The sequence below is a fragment of the Gastrolobium bilobum genome, unplaced genomic scaffold (genome assembly GCF_033153095.1).
Source record: "Gastrolobium bilobum isolate Gb01-03AN ecotype WA unplaced genomic scaffold, APGP_CSIRO_Gbil_v1 utg993, whole genome shotgun sequence".
In the NCBI taxonomy this organism is placed as follows: domain Eukaryota; kingdom Viridiplantae; phylum Streptophyta; class Magnoliopsida; order Fabales; family Fabaceae; genus Gastrolobium; species Gastrolobium bilobum.
Window position 1 is genome coordinate 1 of NW_026898494.1, and position 23,817 is coordinate 23,817.

Below are 23,817 nucleotides of genomic sequence, written 5' to 3' on the forward strand. Positions count from 1 at the left end.
TTCTTATTGTACAGTAGCTCCTCTATATGATAAAAATCTGGGTTACTCCGTATCCCAGGAAACTCACATTGTAAAAGATGGTAATTCAACTTTTTGTTATAATATATTGAAAACAGAATAATATCAGTTACTGCAGATAAGTTATCTGCATTGACTCTCAAAATGACGTCGTTTTTGGGATAGAAAAATTAAATAATTATAATTATAAAGACTATAATAACTCTGAAATAAATTAAAATTACAAAACATTATGATTTCTACCCAAAACGACGTCGTATTAGGCTTACTGCAGAAAAAACTAACCCTATTGAAAATCAGATTATGGATTGCACAATAATCATAGTACAAACTTTATAAAGCCAATACATAAAAAAGATATGTTATTTGCACAACAGTCATCATACAAATTTTAGGCTTTTCAAAAACAAAAAATCGGTCCATTACAAATCAAATAAAATTGGATTAGATTAGATAAGATCGGAATTGAAAAAATAATTCCAAACCGAAGAGATTGAATTAGATGATTTTTGCTCACGGATCCTAAATATTTTTGTAAACTGTCACGACAATGAAGTCGCTGAGTAATGTAGTGACTACGAACAAACACGTGGCACGTTTTCAGTGGCTTGAAAAGTTTGAGAAGCCTGACCGGACCAAAGTCACTACATGGTGTACCGACTTTGGTATGAATGTGACACGTGTGCACTAATTTAGCCGGAGTCGCTACATCATGTAACGACTTAGTTAAAAGTCACTTTAACTTGTCACTTTTAACTACTATGATTGAGACCCGTTAAGTTAATAACTTGATTTTAATTTAATTTTTTTAAGTAGTTTTAATTTGTCATTGAATGCCTTCCAATGTGGGTTAACAACCCACCCTTAGTGAGTTATTTACAAGAAAGAATTACTTCTACCAAACAAGGGTCCATAACATCTATTAAAGCAATTTATGTACCTGCAAGTGATTTGACCGATCTTGCCCCTGCCACGACGTTTGCACATTTAGATGCTACTATTATATTATCAAGAGGATTAGCTGCCAAAGGTATCTATCCACATGGGCGGACCTACATGGAGGGCGTGCATGGGCGGCCACCCCCTCTAAAATCTCAAAAAAAAAAATGTCTACATCCCAAAAAAAATACATAGTATATTTTATTTTTCATAACTGGTGAGTTACTTTAACAAAATTAGCATTGTGTGTCGTTTGGATCTGAAATGAGTTGAATTGATTTCACCTTGTTGATGATCGGTACAATGTTTTTGTTCAAAGCTTTCGATTTCACTTTCTGAGTCTCCTTCTTTTGCTTCATTTGATACCCAAAATCTGTTAGCATGAGAAAGAAGCTTGATACCCATTTTCCTGTTGTGAGTATTTTCACTTTCTCTTTGTAAAGTTGTGATCTTTTTGTAGTTTCATGCTGTTCAAATGCTCCAAAACCAACAGAAAGTGAAAGAAAAAAATGGGTATAAAATAATTATTGTTTGCAAAAAATTTTGGAATTTATTTGTTTAGCTTTATGGTGCTTGATAATTGAAGTAGATGGGTCTGAAGTACTGTGGGCATTATGGAACTTTATGATGTTAGTTTTAGGTGCTTGCCTAATTTGGGTTCTACGAGCTTCCCCCTCTTTTTGGATTTATTTTAGTTATGTGATTATATTTGTTATTAAAATTATTTAATGGGTGCATCTCTTGAGATCGTTGTACATGTTTTTTGGCTTAAGAATGTGATTCATTTACTTTTCATTGTTGACATGGCACATGGCAATGAAATAATCTATGTTAAATTCGTCAATTTACTATACTTGTTAAATTATATTTTATTTAAAATTCTATAAGTTGAATTTGTTAAAATTTTCGCCCCTCTTCATAATTTTCTGGGTCCGCCACTGTCTATCCAGCAGTAGATCCTTTAGATTCAATGTCAACTATGCTTCAATCTCGTATCGTTTGTGAATTATATTTATTGAAATACAATAATTCTACAAAAAAAAGTTGCCTGCACACTATTTTTTTTCTACAATTTTTTTTTTTGGGATTAATGTTTTTCTTCCAAGATAGAAAGAATTTTATATCGCTATATCATATGCGTGTTTTCATTTAGTATTTCAAGAAAAATTCGAATATGAATTTATGAATTTTATTACATGAAATTTTAGAAAATTTCTTAAATGTTTTTCAATCAATACATTGAAATCTTAAATTGCTTTAGAATTTTTGAAAACAAATTTTTAGTGATCATTTGACACAAGATTTGTTTGAAATTGTTCCTTATAGCGAAAGAATTTCGTTCATGATGTCTTATTGTGAAACATAGGGTTCATATTATGAAAATTTTAATCTTTTTTAAAAATCGATCTTGTTTCATTGATATAAAACAAAAATTGGTTTGAGGGTTTTTGTTTCCACTGTTTAATGTTTTTTATAATACAAAAATCACACATTTTTATACCAAAAAATTGCGACCAATAGTTTGAAAAATTATTTTTTATACTTCCAAAAATTCTCAAAAACTATTAAAAAACCTGCTGTTATTGAGATGGATTAGATTAAAATCTTGTTGGGTTGTTTTCATCGCTCAAAAATTAGTTGTTTTTTGAGCTTTAACGAAGCTCCTATGACGGAACCTGATTTCAAGTCAGTCGGCCCGTCAAAGGAAGAAGAAGACACTGCGGTAGACAAATCTCAAGCAATCATAGCGGTTAGAGTGAGATTATGAGAAAGACGTCATATTTATATATCTCACTAAAAAGTCTCATGAAATTCACACCAATAGAAAATCCATTAAAATCATCAGATTTTGAATACCACATGGTTGAATACCAACAAATTTGGACGGACTCTAAAATAATATTTTAAAATCCTAATCGAATACCACATGACTTTTTTTTCAATCCCTTAAAATCCTATTTGAATAGCAATGGAATTTTTTGTTCAAAAATAATCTATTAAAATATTTTGAAATCTTAATCTAATACACCCCCTAAGATTTACAAGACCAAATGGAAAAAATTCCAAATGAAAATTATATTAGGCTTTACTTTTTTATTAATATTATTGCATTCCTTTATTATTTTTTACTGACTATTGTAATTTTGAATATTTGTTAAAACTTCATATAATTGGCTTTTTGACCCTTTTGCCCCTCATTAATTAATTAATAACCAATTTGCCCCTGATCAAGAACTATCCACCAACCTGCCCCCTTTTAGTCGACTACCTTGCTGTTTTAGTCGAGCAAATGGTCAATCTTCAGAAAGTGGACTACCGCAAATTTAGTCGACTAAAAAATCATCTTAATCGACTACATTTTTGGGATATTTAGTCGACTAAGTATCGATATTTAGTCGACTAAATGTCGACTGAAACCCTATATTTTCCATGTTTTCGGTCTCATTTCGATTGTTGTTGTTGTGTAAACCTAAATAGCTCCCTTTGTTCATGTGTAATCCTCTTAATCCGATTGTATTTCATCCCACCATCTCTACAGACCTAATATTGTGAAATCATTGTCATTGCCCAATTCCAAACCCCAAAATCCGAACCCAAACCCCCAATTTCAGAACCCAAGTCCCAATTTCGTGAGGAAGATGAGCACAAGTCCAAACATGTATGTGACAATGATCTACTATGATGGAAAGCATTATGAAGGCCCCAATGGTGTTCAATTTGAAGGAAAAACGAAAATGTTGAAAATCAAACGGGGCACTACATACAATGAGTTAAAGGAGAGAATTCAGCAAAAATTGGGTTTGCAAGGCAGCCAATGCGTTCAACGGATGATTGCCAGGGTAGAGACAACAGTTGGTAAGGATGCTATTTACTACATTGGTAACGATATATGTGATGATGAAGATGTCGAATGTGTCATAGATGCAATTGTTGACCGAAAATTTCAAAATTTTATTGAGATATATGTTGAATTAGATTGTGGTCAATCTTCATCTGCACCCATGCATACAAGAAGTGAACCGTATTTTGGTCATGAAGAAAGAGTAGTCGATTTATCTGCACCTGCACATGTCATAAGTCAGATAACACTGCGGGAAATAGATGAGGATGAACAGGATGCCGATATGGACAGCGATGAGGACGGTGAACCTGAGAGTGTTATTCCACTAGGTGACACGTCAGATACTGACGTAGAGGGTGATTTCGACGCTGACACAAGCTCACCATCCCCAGGTTCGCAGGTTACGAGACCACTTCGTGTTGACCCTGTTAGCAGTGGTAAGATTTGTTTTTTAAAGATTTAATTTAGCAATTATTTTTTTTGTTATGAATGGTATTGACGGTGGCATTATAATGCATCCGTAGGTTCTGAGGTCGAGCCATTTTGGAATGAAAGCTCACATTATACCTTCATTAATTGGGCCCACCCTAATGATGAGACGGAGATATTGTATGGTGACGATGATGATCACGGTGGCTGGCAATTAGGGGATCCTTTATATTTGTATCAGGAGTTTCGTAGCAAATCTGAAATGCAACATGCAGTCAAATTATATTGTATGAAGGCTCACCGTACTGCCGTTGTGGCAAAAAGTGATGACCATAGATTTGTGATGAAGTGTCGACACCATAATGATGGATGTCCCTGGTATGTGAGGGCATTGTTGCCGAAGAATGAAAATACTTGGGTGGTTAGTAAATGGGTTAAAGAACACACCTGCCTAAACCAAGGTCTTACCCGGGATCATAGACAGTTGGATTCTGATGTGATATGTGCAACCATTATCAGTATGTATTATTCGATATATCTAACTTCCTAAGGTATGTTAACGTTAATCAGTTTGTATTCTGACTGTTGGCCGGTGTTTTTTTTTATATAGGTATGTTAAAAGAAGATCCATCATTGAAGCCAGTTCTTATTCAAGAGAGGGTACAACGTTTGTATGGATACAACATATCTTACAGGAAAGCTTGGAAGGCTAAAATGAAAGCCATTGTCAAGTTATTTGGCGACTGGGATAAATCGTATGCATTCTTGCCTGGTTGGCTGACATACATGACGCAGGTTAATGTGGGTTCTGTGTTCAAGATTGATACATACCAATGTGTTGATGAACGTCGAGTGTATACGGATAAGGCTGTCTTTCACCGAGTATTTTGGACCTTTCACCAGTGCATTGAGGCCTTCAAATATTGTAAACCCATAATCCAAATTGATGGCACGCATTTGTACGGTAAATACAAAGGAACTCTTTTGATTGCAACTTCACAAGATGGAGATGGTTACATTCTCCCTATTGCATTTGCTATTGTTCCTCCTGGTGAGAGATTGGATGATTGGTCGTGGTTTCTTAGCCTCATGCGTTTTCACGTCATGCATAAGCATGGCATTTGTCTAATATCCGATCGTCATCCCAGCATCATCAGGGATGTAAAAGATCATGCCGGTTGGCAGCCACCATTTGCGTATCATGTGTTTTGTCTACGCCACATCGGAAGCAACTTTAACACTAAGTTCAGAGATGTGGAATTAAAGAAAACCCTGATGAAGCTAGGTACAATCTTCTTTTTAATATGTACAAATTGTATATAATTCATCCTTTTGTATCTAACGCATCATTTTGTATTTCAGGGTACTTGAGTTCAAAGATTCATTTTGATATCAGATTCCAGGATTTTATCGACAGTAACTCTCAAGTAGCTTCATGGATAGATCAGATTCCCAAAGAAAAATGGTGCAGGTCTTACGATGAGGACGGTCGGAGGTTTGGTCACATGACGACTAACTTATCTGAGTGTGTGAATAAGGTCCTGAGGGGTGCACGTAATTTGCCTATAACAGCATTGGTGAAGATGACTCAAAGTAGACTTGTTGAGTATTTCGTCAAGAGACGTGAAAAGATCCAAAAGGCAAAGGCAAAGGGTTGGAGAATTGCAAAAAAAGTTGAGGATATCATCCAAAAAAATGATCAATTAACAGTGAGCCTCCGTGTGCGGGTTTTTGATAGGGACCTGCAGCTATTTGAAATTGAGGATGCCTACAATCAATCAACTCATGATGCAGGTGACATAATGAGGGTGGACTTGCTCAATCGCAAATGTCAATGTGGACAGTTCACATCTAGAAGATTCCCTTGCAGTCATGTCTTAGCGGTGTGCAAGGTAGAAAAGTTGAACCACTATGATTATGTTGATCCTGTGTTCTCAATTGCACAAATTGATAAGGTATATGCTGCTCATTGGTATCCAATGGGCAATGAGTTGTTGATTCCACAAATTGATGGCCCAACCATTATCCCAAATGCATCTTTGGTACGTGCACAAGGAAGACCAAAATCGTCAAGGATACAGAATGAGATGGATTGGGTTGAGTCTCAACCGACAAGCAGTCAGAGTAGATGTAGCCTGTGTAAGCAAATTGGTCACAACAAACGTACATGTCCTATGAGGATTCCCAATACAAGATGAATTGCGGAGGAAGCAGGGGAAGGGCTTAATGTTTTGATGGTTTAACATTATAGGCATTTATGGTTTTATATGCTTGTATTTGATGTCATGATGTTTGTATTTGAATGTAATGACGGTGCTATGTTTGTATTTGATCTCATGATGTTTGTATTTGAATGTAATGACGGTGCTATGTTTGTATTTGATGTCATGATGTTTGTATTTGAATGTAATGACGGTGCTATGTTTGTATTTGATGTCATGATATTTGTATTTGACTCATCTTAGTTTTTTGACTCGGAAATTATGCTCCCTAAGTCACACTCCCTTAGTGGATCAGTGTAGAGTGGAAACCTAGGGCAAAAAACATGTGTAATTCGGATTTGGGGTCCTAAACCAACAATTTAGTCGATTAACCTGTACTGGTTTAATCGACTAAATTGTTGGTTTAGGACCCCAAATCCGAATTACACATGTTTTTTGCCCTAGGTTTCCACTCTACACTGATCCACTAAGGGAGTGTGACTTAGGGAGCATAATTTCCGAGTCAAAAAACCCATGTGGACATTAAATTCCTAAAACCAAGTCGTATGTTGTCATAACGTTTGTTTACGGTTAACAATACAAGATGTAGCCTTTTTGAACACATGTACTGATTTGCTGTGATGTGTTATGGAAATGGAATTATACAATATTGAAATGGAATTAAATTCATTACACAACATAACATAGATCCAAAAAACATAACAATTATGCATTCATTAAAAAAAGTTACATTACATCAACGACTTAAAGGAAATACATGAACAAAACACAATAACATGATGTACACCCTAAATCTACTCGTCATCCCCGTCTGTGTCCGTCTCTGAGTCGTCCTCATCTGACACATGACCCCCATCCCTTGCTGCCTCAGCTACCTGACCACCTCTTGGAAGCTCCAGACGAGCAAGCCTGTCTTCCACACCCTTAAACCTTCCCTGTATGTGTCTAAACCTTTCATTCCCTTTCTTTCTCCATTTTTTATGTGCCAGCGCCATCTTTCCTATCTTCTTTGTCATTGCATTTATGCCCTTCATGACATCACGCAGTGAAAATCCACCTTCAGGTTCAGCTATCTCCTCAACCTCAGCCACATCCTCCTCCTCCTCCTCCTCCTCCACATCTGGCTCAACAATATGGTCATCTTGGGCAACATAAGGAACCTCAACCTGGGGCATACCACTAAACTCCCACACACCCGATCTCGTGTTCTTAGTAATCTTGCACTGCTCCAATAGACGCTTTCCGAACTTGCAATTATAGCCCGTGGTCTTCTTCAACAGCTCAGTCTCCATGGGAACACCAAAGTGAACCAATATCCTCTGTACCAGACAGGCGTATGGAAGATGACCCTTATGTTTGGCCTTAAACATAAACCAACAGATATAGTGCCTCCAGTTCACCATCTGGGCATGTCGGATAGCCCACATAATGGGAATGTCATGTTCCAACACCCTGGAATGATTAAAAGATCGCGGAAACAGAACGTGGGTGAGGACATAGTGTAGTATACGGGACTCCACAGAAAGCAACCCCACCGTATAGTGCAAGTGTTCCCCACGGACTCTTCTCTGCTCCTGCACGGCATCCTCTCGTACATATCCTGGAAGTACTACACCACTATCAGCGTCATACACCACAGTCTGAGAAGAGTCAAAATCATAGCCGAGTATCTCCAACCATGCAGGTGCCGTCATGATGATCTCTATTCCACAGACCCTCGACCTCAGCTCGCCCTGTACGTAGCTGAGGTTATGGTAGAAGGCCCGCACCATAAGCTCTGAATATGGACATAGGGTCTCGGCCAACACCCTCAGATGTGCCGCCTCCAACACCCCCACAATTTCAAATCCCTCCTTATCAAAAAAGGCTGTATCCAAAGATTTTGGAGCACATAACGGCCGGTTCAAATGGTCACGTACGAATGAAGCGTGGACGGCAGGGTCGTCCTCAAACAGATACCCATACGGGAGGTCAACAGTATCAGGCTCTTCGTCTTGTCGCCTTGACGAAGAAGGCCGCTCTTGCCTATGCTTGGTGCGTCTCTCAAGTGACTCATTGCCCTCATCGCTTGGTCTTCTGCGGCTCGTCATTTGTTTAGGGTACCTACAATGAAACATGTCAGCATTTAACTATATGAAACATGTCATGATGGTAATGAAAACTTGCAACATAAGCGCTGTAAACCAAAAGCAAACTTTTGCCCCATACAAACTTTTCAAACAAAAAAATTCACACAATGCAAAAAAATAAACCTTAGTAGATTAGGGTTACAAAACCTACAACAAACGCTTTGATTAGAGTTCACAAATTCGGACAACAAACAAATACAAAAAATTCCTAAACCTAAAACACAATGCAAGTTAAGAAACCTTACCTATCATTCAGATTTCACGATTTGGACCAAATTTGGGGGCAATCCACACGCCTAAAGGAAGGGTTTGGGGCGTTCTTCAGCTGCTCCTGCGGATTTGGGGTTTGGGCCGCCTCCTTAGTCGATTAGGTCATCCTACTCCCCCTCTGCCAAATGAGGGGTTTTTAAAAAACAAATCCGTCGATATTTAGTCGACTAAATATCGATACTTAGTCGACTAAATATCCCAAAAATGTAGTCGATTAAGATGATTTTTTAGTCGACTAAATTTGCGGTAGTCCACTTTATGAAGATTGACCATTTGCTCGACTAAAACAGCAAGGTAGTCGACTAAAAGGGGGCAGGTTGGTGGATAGTTCTTGATCAGGGGCAAATTGGTTATTAATTAATTAATGAGGGGCAAAAGGGTCAAAAAGCCTCATATAATTTTTTAAAATATTATAAATGCATATTATCCTTTCAAATCTTATAAATTTTATTAAAATTCTTTAAAATCCATTTTAACAATGTATTTAAAGTCTTTCGAATTCTAAATAATATTTTAAAATTTATAAATTTTTTTATCTCAAAAACATATAAAACATATTTTAAAATTTATAAATTTTTTTAGGGAAAGGATATTGTAACAACCAAGTTGTGTTTCTACCAATTAATCTCAGCATTAGATCGATTATGTTGATCCAACGATTATATTTATTTCTATCATTGTATGGTCATGATTTCTCAAATTTAATATTTTATATTTATTTTCACCTTTGTATAGTTATGATTTTCCATATTTAATGCTTTCACTTTTTTTTTTTGGTATGCTGATGATAAAACCCAGTAGAGAAACTACAAAACAGACACTGTTCGAGCTCTACAAACAGAAGATAAATCAGCAATAAAAACAGACTTAATAATACTACAACCATTGGATCATAATCATAACCAAACAATGATGGAAATAAATATAACCGTTGGATCAACATAATCTACCTAACAGTGAGATTGATTGATAGTAACTTAATAATAATACAATTTGATTATTACATTATCCTTCCCCATTTTTTTTTATCTAAAAAACATATTTTAAAATTCTAATCTAATATACAACCAATCGAGCACTAAACTATTTTACCCACAAATTATCTAAAGTAAAGGAATGACCTCCTATTTACACCGCCAGAGTCATACAAAAAAAAAGCAAGAGTAAAACCTCGCACGCCTTTGTTCATTTCTCTCGCTGCCGAAACCCTTGCACCTTTGCAGAATCCCTAGTCTCATTTTCACCATGGGTACTCTCTCTTCATCTTGATTTCATTCTAATCTTCCTAATTAACTGCATAATTTTTAACCCTTATTTGTGCAATTCGTCCAGTTTCGTATTAATCCGCTGTAGATCTTCATGTTTCGAGTTTCTGATAGTCATGTTTTGATCTGTGCTGCGTTTTTTTAATCCTATCGATCGGTGAAATAATCGATATGATTCTATTTTGCTTGTTTTGGTTCCATTTTTCTGCTCAAGTTCTAGTCATTGGGATTCCTTGAGTGAGTAAATGGATGCGACTATAGTGAGTGTATTTAGTTCGGGCTTGTGATGTTCCAATTTTCACTTCCCTGTATGCTTAGGAATTTATAACGAAAAGTTGTCTGCGGGATAGTAAAAGTATGTGTTGCTTGTTACATCACTTTGCTTGCATTTCAATTTTTAAGCTTCTGGTGGCAGTAAGTGAATTTCTGTAGCAAGCAGTAAGCTGAGTTGCATGTTATGGTGGTATTCTTTATTGGGGTAGTGGGTTAAAATGTAATTATTTTTTATTCCATTCATACTGAAGAAAAATTCAAAATTCAAAAGAATTAATGCTTTTGCTGAATCAAAATAAAAACCTTATACCTCGAATTTATAAGGAACTTGGTGAGTTGGAGGCAATATTTATGTATGTTTTGTTTGAATGGTAGATATTGAGGAGGACATCCGTTCTTTACAGCTTGACTCAGCAGGTAATCTACAGGCCTATTGATTTTTGCGTTTTAATTCTTTTCACTATGTATCTATGGCTTTATACCATTTTTTTTAAACCTTTCTATCCAATCTTTATTGTGACATAGTAGAAGATAATAATGGGGTGGTAAATCCAGAGGATGGAAAGCCAGAAGAAGTTGAGAAATCTGATAAGATGGAAGAAATTGAGAAATCTGATACGATGGATGAAGGTTGGTATTAAGGAAGTGGTTGGTTCTGTGTTTTCCCGCACCTTCCGTTTCCATGTTTATATTTTCTGGGAAAATAAATCTCATCTGTGTCAAAAGTGTTGCATCATTATACTTCAAGATTCTTTGCTGTGTTTTTGTTGCTTTTCTTTTATGTTTTTGGCTTGGCTTTCATTTGCAAACTGTACTTTTAAGTTTTAACTAAAGTATCATTGTCATTATTGTTTTATTTTGAGATCGGCCTATATTTGCTTCATACATACATTAGTAAATGTAAATGCTTCATGTAGTAGCTCCTTTCATTCTCCCCTTACACAATCAATTGTGAACTCACTTGTTCAGAAATATTGTTATGAGCCAGAAAGATATTATCAGCTATTGTAATGAAACCCCTGAAAGATATCATAGAAGTGGGAAAATGTATGTGTTTTTCTTTTCTTCCCTTTCCTTCAGTTGTCTTATTATACTCCTGTACTTATGGTTCATATTAGTATTTTGGTTATATCAGTTCATTTGTTTTGAATGAATGATTAATAGATGGAATATGCTGACTTTCCACAGCATCGGTTTTATTCAATTTATGACAAGCTGTGTTGTGCCTGTTTGCTGTGTCAGCATTAGAGAAATTGCTTGCCTATTATTGATATCGTTACGAAGTTCATATATGTAACTACTTGTTTGGATCTCGTCACTGAATGCAACTCCCCCCCCCCCCCCTCTTGTAATTTTGTTATAATTTTGTCATCTGTTCTTATCCTCACCATTCCAAAATGATGAAGTAATTTTGTATCTCCTAGCAACAAAGTCTTTCTGGCTTCCTTGAACACGGAGGAACGAATGATGCATTACTCTGTATTCTTTGATGATTGTTTTAATGGTTTGCTTACTATGTTATTACTTCACTGCTGTAATAGTATAAATTTATGTTGGAGATTGGATACCATTATATAAAGAATTTCACTTTGGTGGATTCAGGTCCGAAGCGGGAGGTTCAGGTACAGGCTGAGCCAAAAGGTATTGAGAAATGTATTTAGTTTTCAAGTATGTGATAACATACATATTGTTCTTTTATATTGCTATTTTTGGAATTAGACTGCTCATTGTCAAATAAGATATAAGCATCCATTTTCATGTGCTCATTCCATGACTTTGATCTGTAGTAAAAGATAAGGACATTCCTTCTGTGCAAGATGAAGAAGATGAGCTGAAGACGAAGAAAAGACACTTGAATGCTGTGTTTATTGGACATGTTGGTAAGTGACGAATTCCACACTGTTCCTTTATCAGTATATGGGTTACCAATGTTCCTTTTTGCCTTTTGTTCAGCTTTAGTGACCATTCAATTGGTCAAGAGTATTGTCCTTCATGTCTGTCATGTCTTGTGTATAATACGATTAGATGGCCATTGATTCAATTGCCTATCAAATGAATTTTAGATGTCAATCATGGACATCTAGTAAGCTAATCTAAACACACTAAATTAGCTATATGATAGATTCCCTCATATTACTAAAGTCTATCTGAGGAAAAGTAAAGGGAAAGGCAGTGGGTTGATGAGTCACGTGAGGTGGAAGGGAATATGCATGGAAGATTTCTTGTAACTGCCAAGACATGTGGCAGTAGGGGAGAGAGAAGTGAGGATGGTGTGAATTCAGTTAAAGAAATTTTTTTTTGAGAGCTGAGAGAAGGAGATGGGGAAGGCAGGTAAAAATTATGTAGAAAGAGGTATTGGGTGGGGTTGGCTGTTCCTAAGACAAAGACTATTCTGTATTTTTCATTTCTGTTGTTTTCCAAGAATACCAGAATTAGTAAGGAGGTGGTCTCTGTTTCTCTAATAGTAAAACTCAGTTTCTACTAGTTTATTATTTATATGTTTTTAAATTTGACTTAGGACTAGTCTGCAGTTCATTGGATATTGTAGTAGTATGTGTCCTATGGAATTTAAAAGCGGTCTTTCTCTCGTGGTCTATGTTGGATTCTCATGTTCATTCAGTATAATTTTCTTGCAGTAATTTATTCTTGTATTTTTTTTTCTAGATGCTGGTAAGTCAACAACCGGAGGCCAGATACTTTTCCTCAGTGGTCAGGTTGATGAACGAACTATCCAAAAATACGAGAAAGAAGCTAAGGACAAAAGTCGAGAAAGCTGGTCAGCTCATTTTCTTTGTTTCTTTATTGAAGGTGTTATATGTGTTCCAATGCCGCTTTACTTCCTCATCATTTTCTTACTGCAACTCAGGGCCTTAATTTGTTATGGTTTTCAGGCTATTTTACTGACATGGTTGAATTAGCCTGGCTAAAAAGGTCATAGTACTTGTGTTGGTTGTCGCTGCTTTTGTGAATATAGTCTAATAAATTCATGAGATTACTTTCTCTTTTTGTAGCATTATAAAAAGTTTTCAAGTTGGCTCACCTTCGATCTATATTATATGCGATAGTATCTGTCGATCAGAATGTTCAATAGTTTTGAGCTTTTCAGTACTTAAATCTTATGCAATTGTAGGACAGTAACATTGAGACTCTGGTCTGTTGGAGTGATGGGGTTTCTCAACTTGTGATGATGGACTTTATATATCACATAGGTAGAATATTTGGCTTGATCTGGATGAGATTTCTCATTGCTGCGCGTGGTCTTGTTGCTCGAGGCATTACTTTTGTCTGAGCATCCAAGTAACTATTTGCTGTGGACTGGAGTCACTGGACTATTTAATATCATAATAGATTAAACCATATAAAACAGAGGGAAATAAATAAGCATTAAATAAGTAGATAAATGGACAGTTTGTCCTGCAGTTTACTTTGCTTCGAACAAATTGTATGATGGGTAAAGCCATGCGAACAGAAAGTTCAATTAGTACTCAGGATTTTTAAATGTGTGTTTTTTATGTGACTTTTCGTATTATCTTATTATGTTATGAGGCCGTTTTCCTCATGGTTGTATCACACTGCCACATGTATATCTGTGGTTTTTAATGTGCACCTTGATCTTCCTTTTTGAAGATTTTATTTCCTTGCAACCAAGTACAAATATTTATGTGAAATCTCATTTTTTCTCCTGATGAAAATTGTGGCATGCTAATTTATTTATATCTTCTAGAGTCTGTTGTTTGTTTTTAAACTTGGTAATTGTCCATTACTTAATAGGTTTCTATGCTTCTCAAGTCTTAGTGTGGGATCTTTTTCTTTATTTAGTTTCTATGTTCCTTCATTAGTTTATAAATTTTGACCAGACACTAGTAATTCAATTTTCAGATATTTTATTGTGTTTTTAGCTTCTGGTCTCTTAATTGAAGCACACGTACATCTGATAGAGATCCATATTTGTGTTTTCAGAGACAACATGATACTTTGGAATTCAGATTTTGTTATGTTCATGTTTCCTAGCTTCTTTGTTTTAATTTTGTATATTTCACCTTAAATGTGTAGAGTGCTCACATTATAAAAATGTGGGATGTGGCCAATTGAGTTTTCAACTTATTATATTATTTGTTGAGAGGAGTTTTTGTTTTTTGTTTTTTGTTTTTGTTATTTTGAAGGGGTTGATGGATCTTTTAGCTTAGTGAATATACTTGATACTAATCTATATTAAATTAATGATTTGAAATTTATATGCTAGGTATATGGCTTATATAATGGACACAAATGAGGAGGAGAGGGTAAAGGTAAGAATAAATTTACTGATAAAATTTAACTGGTTTATCCTATTTGATGTAGTTTTCCTTTTTTGCTTATTGATTATATGAATTTGCTTAGAACTCATAGTTAGAAAGTTGTGATAATTGCAGGGAAAGACAGTTGAAGTTGGAAGAGCACATTTTGAGACAGAGACAACAAGGTTTACCATTTTGGATGCACCTGTGAGTATCTGTATTGCATGATACTCCTCCGGTCTGGTTTTTTTTATTATCATGGACATGCATGTTCTTTAGAGTAGTAGTTTTTTGTTCTGGATCTTAAGAGTGCTTTCTCTGACAGATCTTCTTCCCTTGACTTAATCATTTTTTTCTCTTATATTTTAAAATAATTTAATCATTGTATGTGTTTGTGTGGAAACATTTAATATTGAATTACAATGCTCATGCAGGGTCACAAAAGCTATGTTCCGAACATGATCAGTGGCGCATCTCAAGCTGATATTGGAGTGTTGGTTAGTTGATCTGTTATGTGTGACTATTTGTTTGTTGATCTTCTTTATATGCATCTTCACAAGCATTTGATGATATATCTGTATTTTATGACCCATCAATCAGGTAATTTCTGCACGGAAGGGCGAGTTTGAAACTGGATATGAGAAAGGTGGACAAACTCGTGAACATGTCCAGCTTGCAAAAACGTTGGGTGTGTCCAAGCTGCTTGTTGTTGTCAATAAAATGGATGATCCTACAGTGAAGTGGTCAAAAGAAAGGTGCTCTCTCTCACTAGCCTCTCTTTCTCTTCCCTCTTTCTGTGCATATATGCAATTGTAATGAAATTCCTTGCTGCTGGTGTGCCTCTAGGTATGATGAAATTGAGTCAAAGATGAGTCCATTTCTAAAGCAATCAGGATACAATGTTAAGAAAGGTATCTAACTTCTATTTGTTTGAGAATATGCTGGAACTTTATTTTGTCTGTTTTTAATTAATCTGTTTTTTAATTTTGGGATGCTGGTGTGAATGCATGATTTATATTTTATAGTGGATGGGTTATGTTGCATTTACATAGAGGACATGCTTTATATTATTATGAACATGATGGGGGTTGCAAACTGTCTGCCATAGTTCCCTATTAAGAATTTTGTGTTCTCATCTAGAGTGGGGAATGTTATATGTCTTGCTGAATGCTAATGGAACTTGGGGCAAGCTGAAGATGGCTGAAAGGTTGGTAGTTTATTTTCACAAAATGCTGAGCAGGTTTGAGATCCTGGGTATTAAGTTCTCAAGGGATGGGAGGACGATGCTGAATCTAGTATATGGAATGAACAGCAGCTTGTTTGGTTTAGAATCTAGGGCATTTAGGTTGTGCAAAGGTTATTCTTTTCTTGTTTCGCATGCTATGTCTATGGTTTAGGATTTGAAAATCTTATTGAAATGGACATGGAAAGCCCTGTATTTGAAATCATTTCCTAGCTACAATTTCATATTTTATGCAGAGGTATTGACCGGTTGATTGATTGTAGAAATGAAGTTATTTTACTAATTATTTTATTTACCAGATGTCTTGTTTTTACCAATGTCTGGGCTGCTTGGTTCAAACATAAAAACAAGAGTGGATAAAAGCACTTGTTCATGGTGGGATGGTCCTTGCTTGTTTGAAGCCCTTGATGCTATTGAAGTTCCTCTGAGAGATCCCAATGGTCCTTTCAGGTATTGCATTTCTGAACATTTTTTTGCTTCTTTTTTCCTCCCAGAGGTTCTTTATAATTTATTTATTTTTACTATTTTTAAAGTTCAACTTCTTTGCTTATATTGTTTTGTGCAGGATGCCTATAATTGACAAATTCAAAGACATGGGAACTGTTGTGATGGGTAAAGTGGAATCTGGTACTGTTTGTGAGGGAGATTCCTTGTTGGTCATGCCAAATAAGGTAGTTTTTTGGGGTGTTTGTGAGCTTTATTCCTTTATCCTTCCATTCTTTCTTCTGCTTTTTCGTCTTTGCTGATCATTAAATGGGTGACAACTGCACATAATTTGCAGGATCAAGTAAAAGTTGTTGCTGTTTTTATTGATGAAGATCGGGTTAAACGTGCCGGACCTGGTGAAAATTTACGGATTAGATTATCTGGTGTTGAAGAAGAAGACATATTATCTGGGTTTGTCCTGTCCAGTGTTGGTAAGGATTTTTTTTTCTTCCATTTATAAAATTTTGCTTGGCTTGAAAGATGTGTTGCAGCAGCAGTACATATTAGAAGATATTTATATTGAGATTTTTTATTTGAGAGGTGTTCTAGAAAACATAATTACACTAACAATTTCAGTGCATATTGTGTAAAAGCTAGTTTTTGTTTCTTATTTCGAATTCTGATATGAATAGTTTAGCTGTATAGTATGCCATGAGATGTTGCCACAACTAATGTGATGGAATCCAATTTTATTTACTACAAAATGAAGGAAACAATAATGGAGACATGCTTCTTTCAAACACTAATTGCAGAATAATACACCAAAAGACCCTAGCTCATCCGTAGAACCATCACACGTAGGCTCTAAGAGATCCCAAATCCTCAATATTCACTCAATACATGCATACCTCACTCCACTCATTCCCCCTCCTTTTATCTTATCCTCCAAGAATATTCTAGAAAAATCCCAACTAACTAACTAAGTAATTAACTAACCAACTCTTTTCAAGCCCATCAATACTCCCTTTCCAAAACTCATCTTGTACTCAAGGTGAAGAAAAATGACAGGTAATGTGAGAGAACTTCCACTCGGATCCCATTGTTTGAAGCATATAGACCAAGTAATCCTTGAAGTTAAAATATTGCCACGGCTGGATCTTATTGCCCCCTTGCTGCTATACTGCACCTGCGCCTAGTTTCCTATAACTTACCTAACCATGGAGTAGGGGGCCTCTCTACTCCCTTCAAGCTCTATTTTTTGTCGTTTGGAAGCCTCCTGCAAAAAAAATTACTTTGGGCCACAAGCACTTCTTTTGGAGCCTAAAAAATTTTCTTCAGGGTAGGAGTTGCCCATGACCCACAACCCAATTGAGACACTTCTAGGGTTAACTCAATGGCACCATTTGTAGATGGGAACATTAGTAGGTGCAATGGGGAAGTGGAAAAGATTGGCGAAAGCGAACCAAGAAAAAATAGCAAAGGAAAAATAGACCTGGAGCAATGCTCTTTCATTGATACAAGCGTTTGTAAAATCGATAAGGTCCCCTCCTCCATGTTTGGTGGGTTACGTAATGGTGGGGTAAAGGTCACCGATTCTTGTGCCACCCTTGTCAGAGGATCCTTTACTTTCATGAGACATAGAATGCGCCTTCTTCGATTTTCCATCTCCTCTTGTGTTAGGCGTTGAAATCGTGACCCACAACAACTCTCCTGGCCATCGTTTGCTGTTGCCATTCTGCCTTGCACTGTCGCTGCATTTGGGGCTACTCCTTCAGTACGATTAGGGTTTGCCACACTAGAAGTTTGATTTGGACCCTCCATGTTGAGCCGTAGGTGTTGGCCCATTTCGCCTATGAGTGTTCCCTCCTTGCAGCCCATTACATCCCTCCTTATTTCCCAAAGCGGTTAGTCCAAAATACCCGCTTACAGCCCCTGACTCGGTTCCCCCCTTACCCGCATATGACCCGCTTCAACCCCGAGTAGCTTCTTTCTCCTCTTCGGTGATTTCTTCTTGTTCTTTTCTTTCTTCCGCTTTTGTTACCTTTTCATTTTTGTTCTTTTTCTGGTTCTTTTTCATCTTCTTTCTCCCTTTCCTCTTCTTCTTCTTTTTCTTGTTCTTCTTTTTCTATTTCTTCTTCCTTTTCTATTTTTTCGAATCTTTGTGTGTGTGTATTGTAACACCTTGGGCGCTGACGAGGGCGGACAGTGATCGCCGGTGTGAAATGGCACAGACAAGGAGCGACTCCTGACAGGCTTTCAGCGGGGGGTTTACATGAATGAATCATATCGACACCCGAAAGAAAGAGATTCCAAAGACTGTGCAGGTATGAGACTGCACAATTGGGGATAAATTATAAGAATTAATTGGTACTACCTATACTAACAAAATACATATATTTTTCGGTAGCCCAGAACAACAGAACTCCATAGTAAAGCGTGCTTGACTTGGAGGAATTCTGGGATGGGTGACCTCCTGGGAAGTTTTCCTAGGAAGTGTGTGAGTGAGTACAAAGCACACTAAAAAGTCTCGTGTTAGTGTGTGGGGATAGTCATTGATTCTTGAAGCGGCCGGGCATTACGAGTGGTATTAGAGTAGGGCCTTTCTTCCAGTATGGTATGGTTTGAGGACAAACCAGGTGGAAGCTGGTGGGCATGTAACATCTTGGGTGCTGATGAGGGCGAGGAGTGATTGTCGGTGCGAAAGGGCACAGACAAGACCTGGTGGGCATGTACCATCCCGGGCGCTGACGAGGGCGGGGAGTGATCGCCGGTGCGAAAGGGCACAGACAAGGAGCGACTCCTGACAGGCTTCCAGCGGGAGTTTACATGAATAAATCGAATTGGCACCCGAAGGAGAGAGATTCCAAAGACTATGCAGATATGAGACTGCAAAGTTGGGGTTAGCTTATAAGAATTAATTGACACTACCTATACTAACAAGATGCATCTAATTTTCGGTAGCCCATAACGGATGAACTCTATAGTTAAGCGTGCTTGATTTGAAGCAATTCTGGGATGGGTGACCTTCTCGGAAGTTTTCTCAGAAAGTGTGTGAGTGAGTACAAAACACATTGAAAAGTCTTGTGTTAGTGTGTGGGGGATAGTCATTGATTCTTAAGCGGCTGCATATTACATGTATGACTCTGTTCAGCCTAAGCGTGAAGACGGATTTCCACCCTGATTTTCTCTCTCAAAACCATGAGCTCTACTCTCGTCATCTCGTGGGTTTGTTTTATTTTTCGACGTTTTGCCTCCCATATCATGTTCTCTTCTCTATTTCCAGCATGAGATCGCGTTCCAGATCCTTCATCCCTTCGATTTAGTCGTTCCAGAAAATCAAGAACCGTTTCCCTTAGTTGATGAACATGCTCTTTTATTTTCCCCAACTTTTCTTCCATTTGTCCCGTTTGCTGCTCCACAACTTCCAATGTTTTCCATTCTCGTACGAACCATAAAGCTCTCCCAAGGGTCAGAAGAGCTCTGATACCAAATTGATGGAACCCAATTTTATTTACTATAAGGAAACAATAGTGGAGACAAGCTTCTTGCAAACATTAATTGCAAAATAATACACCAAAAGACCCCAGTTCACCTTTAGAACCGACACACCTAGGCTATAAGAGATCCTAAATCTCCAATATTCATTCAATACATGCATACAACATACCCCACTCCAATCATTCCCCCTCTTTTTATCCTATCCTTAAGAATATTCTAGAAAAATCCCCTAACTAACTATTCCAATACTGTGCAGAAGCCATAGATGAGAGAGAGAGAGAGAAAGTATGAGAGAACTGAATGTGTGATTTCTATTATGTGAAAGAAGATACAAGGCAACCTAATATATATAGTGAGAGATTTCTAACTCAGCTAATGAGTTAGATCTGAACGGGACAAACAGAAAGCTGAAACAGACTTGTAACGAACTGAAAGTAAAATAATCAGATACATGTAAGTACAGTGAATAAAGATACAACACAGTAAGATACAAAGTTATATATCTAATACTAACTAACTCTTTTCAAGCTCATCATAATGTAATATCACATTGCAGTTTTTATTCCAAACAAATGAGCAAAGAGTATTGTTATGCACAAATTGTGGTGGGTTTATGAACTTGGTTGAATCATAGATAGTGATTCAAGAATGGTTGTGGGACCTTTTCCCACCACAAATGTGCTTCTTCTAGTCAATTAAATATTGAAATGCATTATGTTTGTTGTTGTTATGTCTTCATGTAGTTATAAATTGGGGTGTAAATGGGCCAGACAATTGTTAGGGGTCTACATCCTAGTATGGCTTGGCTTGACCTATTTTAAAAATAGTACAAACTTAAACTCATTAAAGACCTCTTTAGAAATTAGGCCACATGACTATTTTAAAAGTCTTGGCCTCTAAGCCTCCTAGCGTGGCCCGTATTTTTAATAAAATAATTTTTTTATTTTTTGATCTTTTCTAACCTTCCTCTTATGAATTTGGTTATTGATTTGGTTTTTAGGGAATATGGTAGTGTTATATTATCTACCTATGATGACAATCAATTACTTGTTCTTTTTTTTTCCTTTCTAGTATTTTATTTGTGGCTATATTATTATGTATGTGTAAGGAATTATGTGGATGTAATAGTTTCTTTTTTGTTGAGTGGAATTCGCTCATAAATGAGCGAGTGAATATCTTTCTTTATTTTGAAATTCAATTAAGCCTTTCACATCCTTGTCATTATTTGATTTTTGATCTCTAGAAACGTAATTAAATTGTTAGTGTTTTGGGTTATGGCTCCATCAACTTAAACATACAAAAGAAACAAAGTAATCATAATCTATAATTTACAGAGTGCAATTTGTCATTTTTGAAGTCGTGATAAGCTTGATTGGTCTTGTAGCTTGTAAAACTTGTTCAGACAAAACTTATAATTTTACTTGGTTAGGCTAATAAGTCAAGACAGGCCTGAAATATTTTATATAGGCCTAGCCAATTTAGGCTAAAGCTTGGCTTACCTGACTTATTTACACCCCAAGTTTTAAATTTGTTTGTTATTTTTATGTGGTGTGTTTTATTCCCTTTTGCAGCAAATCCAATACCAGCAGTTACCGAGTTTGTTGCTCAGTTAGCGATTCTTGAATTGCTGGATAATGTATGTATTATCTCTTTCTCACTCTCTGCATTTGGATGTTAGCTTTAGTTTCTATGTATTAAATCGTAAGGCACAAACATCTTTGCATAAATCTGCAGGCTATTTTTACAGCTGGGTACAAGGCTGTTATGCACATCCACTCTGTAGTTGAGGAATGTGAGATTGTCGAGCTCTTACAGCAAATTGATCCAAAGACACGGAAACCCATGAAAAAGAAAGTTCTCTTTGTGAAGAGTGGCGCTGGTGTCATTTGCCGTGTTCAGGTGCAATTTTTTTTGCCTTGTGAATATGGAAATCGAACCATTCCCTCATTAAACCTCGACTAGCTAGGGTAGAAAATTTGAAGATATATATATATATATATATATATATTTTTTTTTTTTCTTTCTTTTTTTATAGTATTGGTGTACAATATAGAAAACTTGTAATGGTTGGGGTTGTCACCCTGTGACTTGGAGGTCATAAGTTCTAGTCGTCAAATCAATCTTTTACAAGTGCTAGGTGAGGCCATGGCGGTCTGACCCTTCCATGGACCCTGCTGCATAGCAGAGCTTCATACCATTAGGCTGCCTTTTATTATTGTTTTGCTGTATATGAGCTTCACAGGGCTATGATGGGGTTTTTACTTCATCATGATCCTGGAGAATGATTGTCGAGTCTCAAATAGAGAGGAATTTGTTGCTGATGATATTTTTTTATTTTCTTATTAATGAAAGTTTAGCTTCATCTTGTTTTGAAAATGTATAACCAGGTCAATAACGCGATATGCATTGAGAAGTTCACTGATTTTCCACAACTTGGGAGATTCACTCTTCGCACTGAAGGTGAGAATTAAGATAAAATAGTCTTGCAAAAGTGTTTACGATATTAATATATCTTGAGAATTAAGATTCACTCTGTTCTGCAGGAAAAACTGTTGCTGTGGGTAAAGTCACTAGTCTGTGAGATTGTAACAATTTTGATTTGAGGTAAAGAATGTTTCATATACATTGATTCTTCTTGTCAACCTGCTCTTGCTTTTCCCGGTAATATTAAATCACTTTTGGAAGTGGCTTTCCTTGTTTCTCTAGCATATGTGGTTTGATTAACCTGATATTTCTATTTATTTATTTTGACTTATCTGCCATGCAGAGGGCCTTTTCTTTAGTCTCTTATCTTTTGTATCTCAATAAATTTAAACATGTGGAACTTGAATTGGAAACTGACTTGCTAGTGGTTAAACTGAAAATATCAATTATTTGGCATTATGTTTCGATCAGCATGTCTAGATTTTTAAGGTTATAGTCTTTTTTGCACAAATCAAATGATTTTAAGAGAATAGAGGAACAAATCAATTTGCTACCGGCCACTGGATCACTTGCATGCTAACAGCCTCAATTTTCAGTTTTCATTTTTGGTTTTTGTTGCCTTTGTTTTTTCAAATTAACTATGATACTTGTTTTCTAACAGCTCTTTTTGTGGACAGGAGGGGAATCCTGCAGAGAGTGGCAGCATAGAGGCATATAATTAAAAGCATCAAGTTCGCTATATATTCATCTCGATATTCATTTTGCTTTTACTTTGGCTAGTTTTCAGTCATGAGTTATTTGTTGCCGCTGGTGCCCCATGAGTACTTACTTGTATGCGGCCTTGCAAGGCCTGGTTGCTTCCAACCGTGCTGTTTGAGATATAAATTACAATTAAAATGGATGGTTTTGAATCATTCCACCTGATTCGACGTGGAATTTGATGACTTATATTTTAGTGTCTAACAGATATTAAAACAAATTTCCTACTCACAGTTGACTAGCATGTTTGATTTTATGTGTGTGCACGAGCCATTTTTTCTTCTTCTTAATTTATTTATTTATAAAAAACTATTTTATTTATTCATTGAAGAACACATTTAAAATTTAAATTAATTAAATAATTTTTTCAAAAAAAGTTAAAACATTAAAAACAGTTATTATTGTTTTTTTAAATAAGTTTAAAAAGTGATTTCATTTTTTAAAAAAATTATGTCATTAAAAAGTTTTGCATTTTTTTTACTCTAATTTAAATGTACTTTAAGATAATTCTTTAAAACAATGACAATAGCGATTAGCAAGTTAGTCGAAAGAATTAACATGTTTGACTTTTAAAGTGTTAATTTTCACTCAATATAAACTAATCTGGAGTGACTATAAAATTTAAAAACCACGAGACATATTACTCTTCAAGGGATTATTTTTCTTTTGCTCAAGTTGTTAAAAAGTTAACTTGCTGGTTTTAAAATATTGATTTTTAAATAAATTAGGGGTTCAGGAAACTACAATAAAAAGGATCTAATGTTTCTGTTTTTGTTTTTGTGATCTTCTTATTCATATAAAAA

General features: G+C 36.1%; 1 protein-coding gene across 1 annotated transcript; it reads left to right on the forward strand.

Annotated features, from left to right (window-relative positions):
• The first annotated feature begins 10,033 nt into the window (after positions 1–10,033).
• Positions 10,034–23,264, forward strand: LOC133316802 (uncharacterized). The gene is made up of 19 exons (XM_061518583.1): positions 10,034–10,098; positions 10,763–10,804; positions 10,913–11,017; positions 11,990–12,028; positions 12,175–12,267; positions 13,052–13,163; positions 14,631–14,676; positions 14,800–14,871; positions 15,099–15,161; positions 15,265–15,419; positions 15,511–15,575; positions 16,207–16,357; positions 16,473–16,578; positions 16,689–16,824; positions 21,403–21,467; positions 21,566–21,730; positions 22,219–22,291; positions 22,375–22,435; positions 22,933–23,264. The coding sequence occupies exons 1-18, from the start codon at positions 10,095–10,097 to the stop codon at positions 22,410–22,412; spliced, it is 1,530 nt and encodes a 509-aa protein (XP_061374567.1). The 5' UTR covers positions 10,034–10,094; the 3' UTR covers positions 22,413–22,435; positions 22,933–23,264.
• Positions 23,265–23,817: the final 553 nt, after the last annotated feature.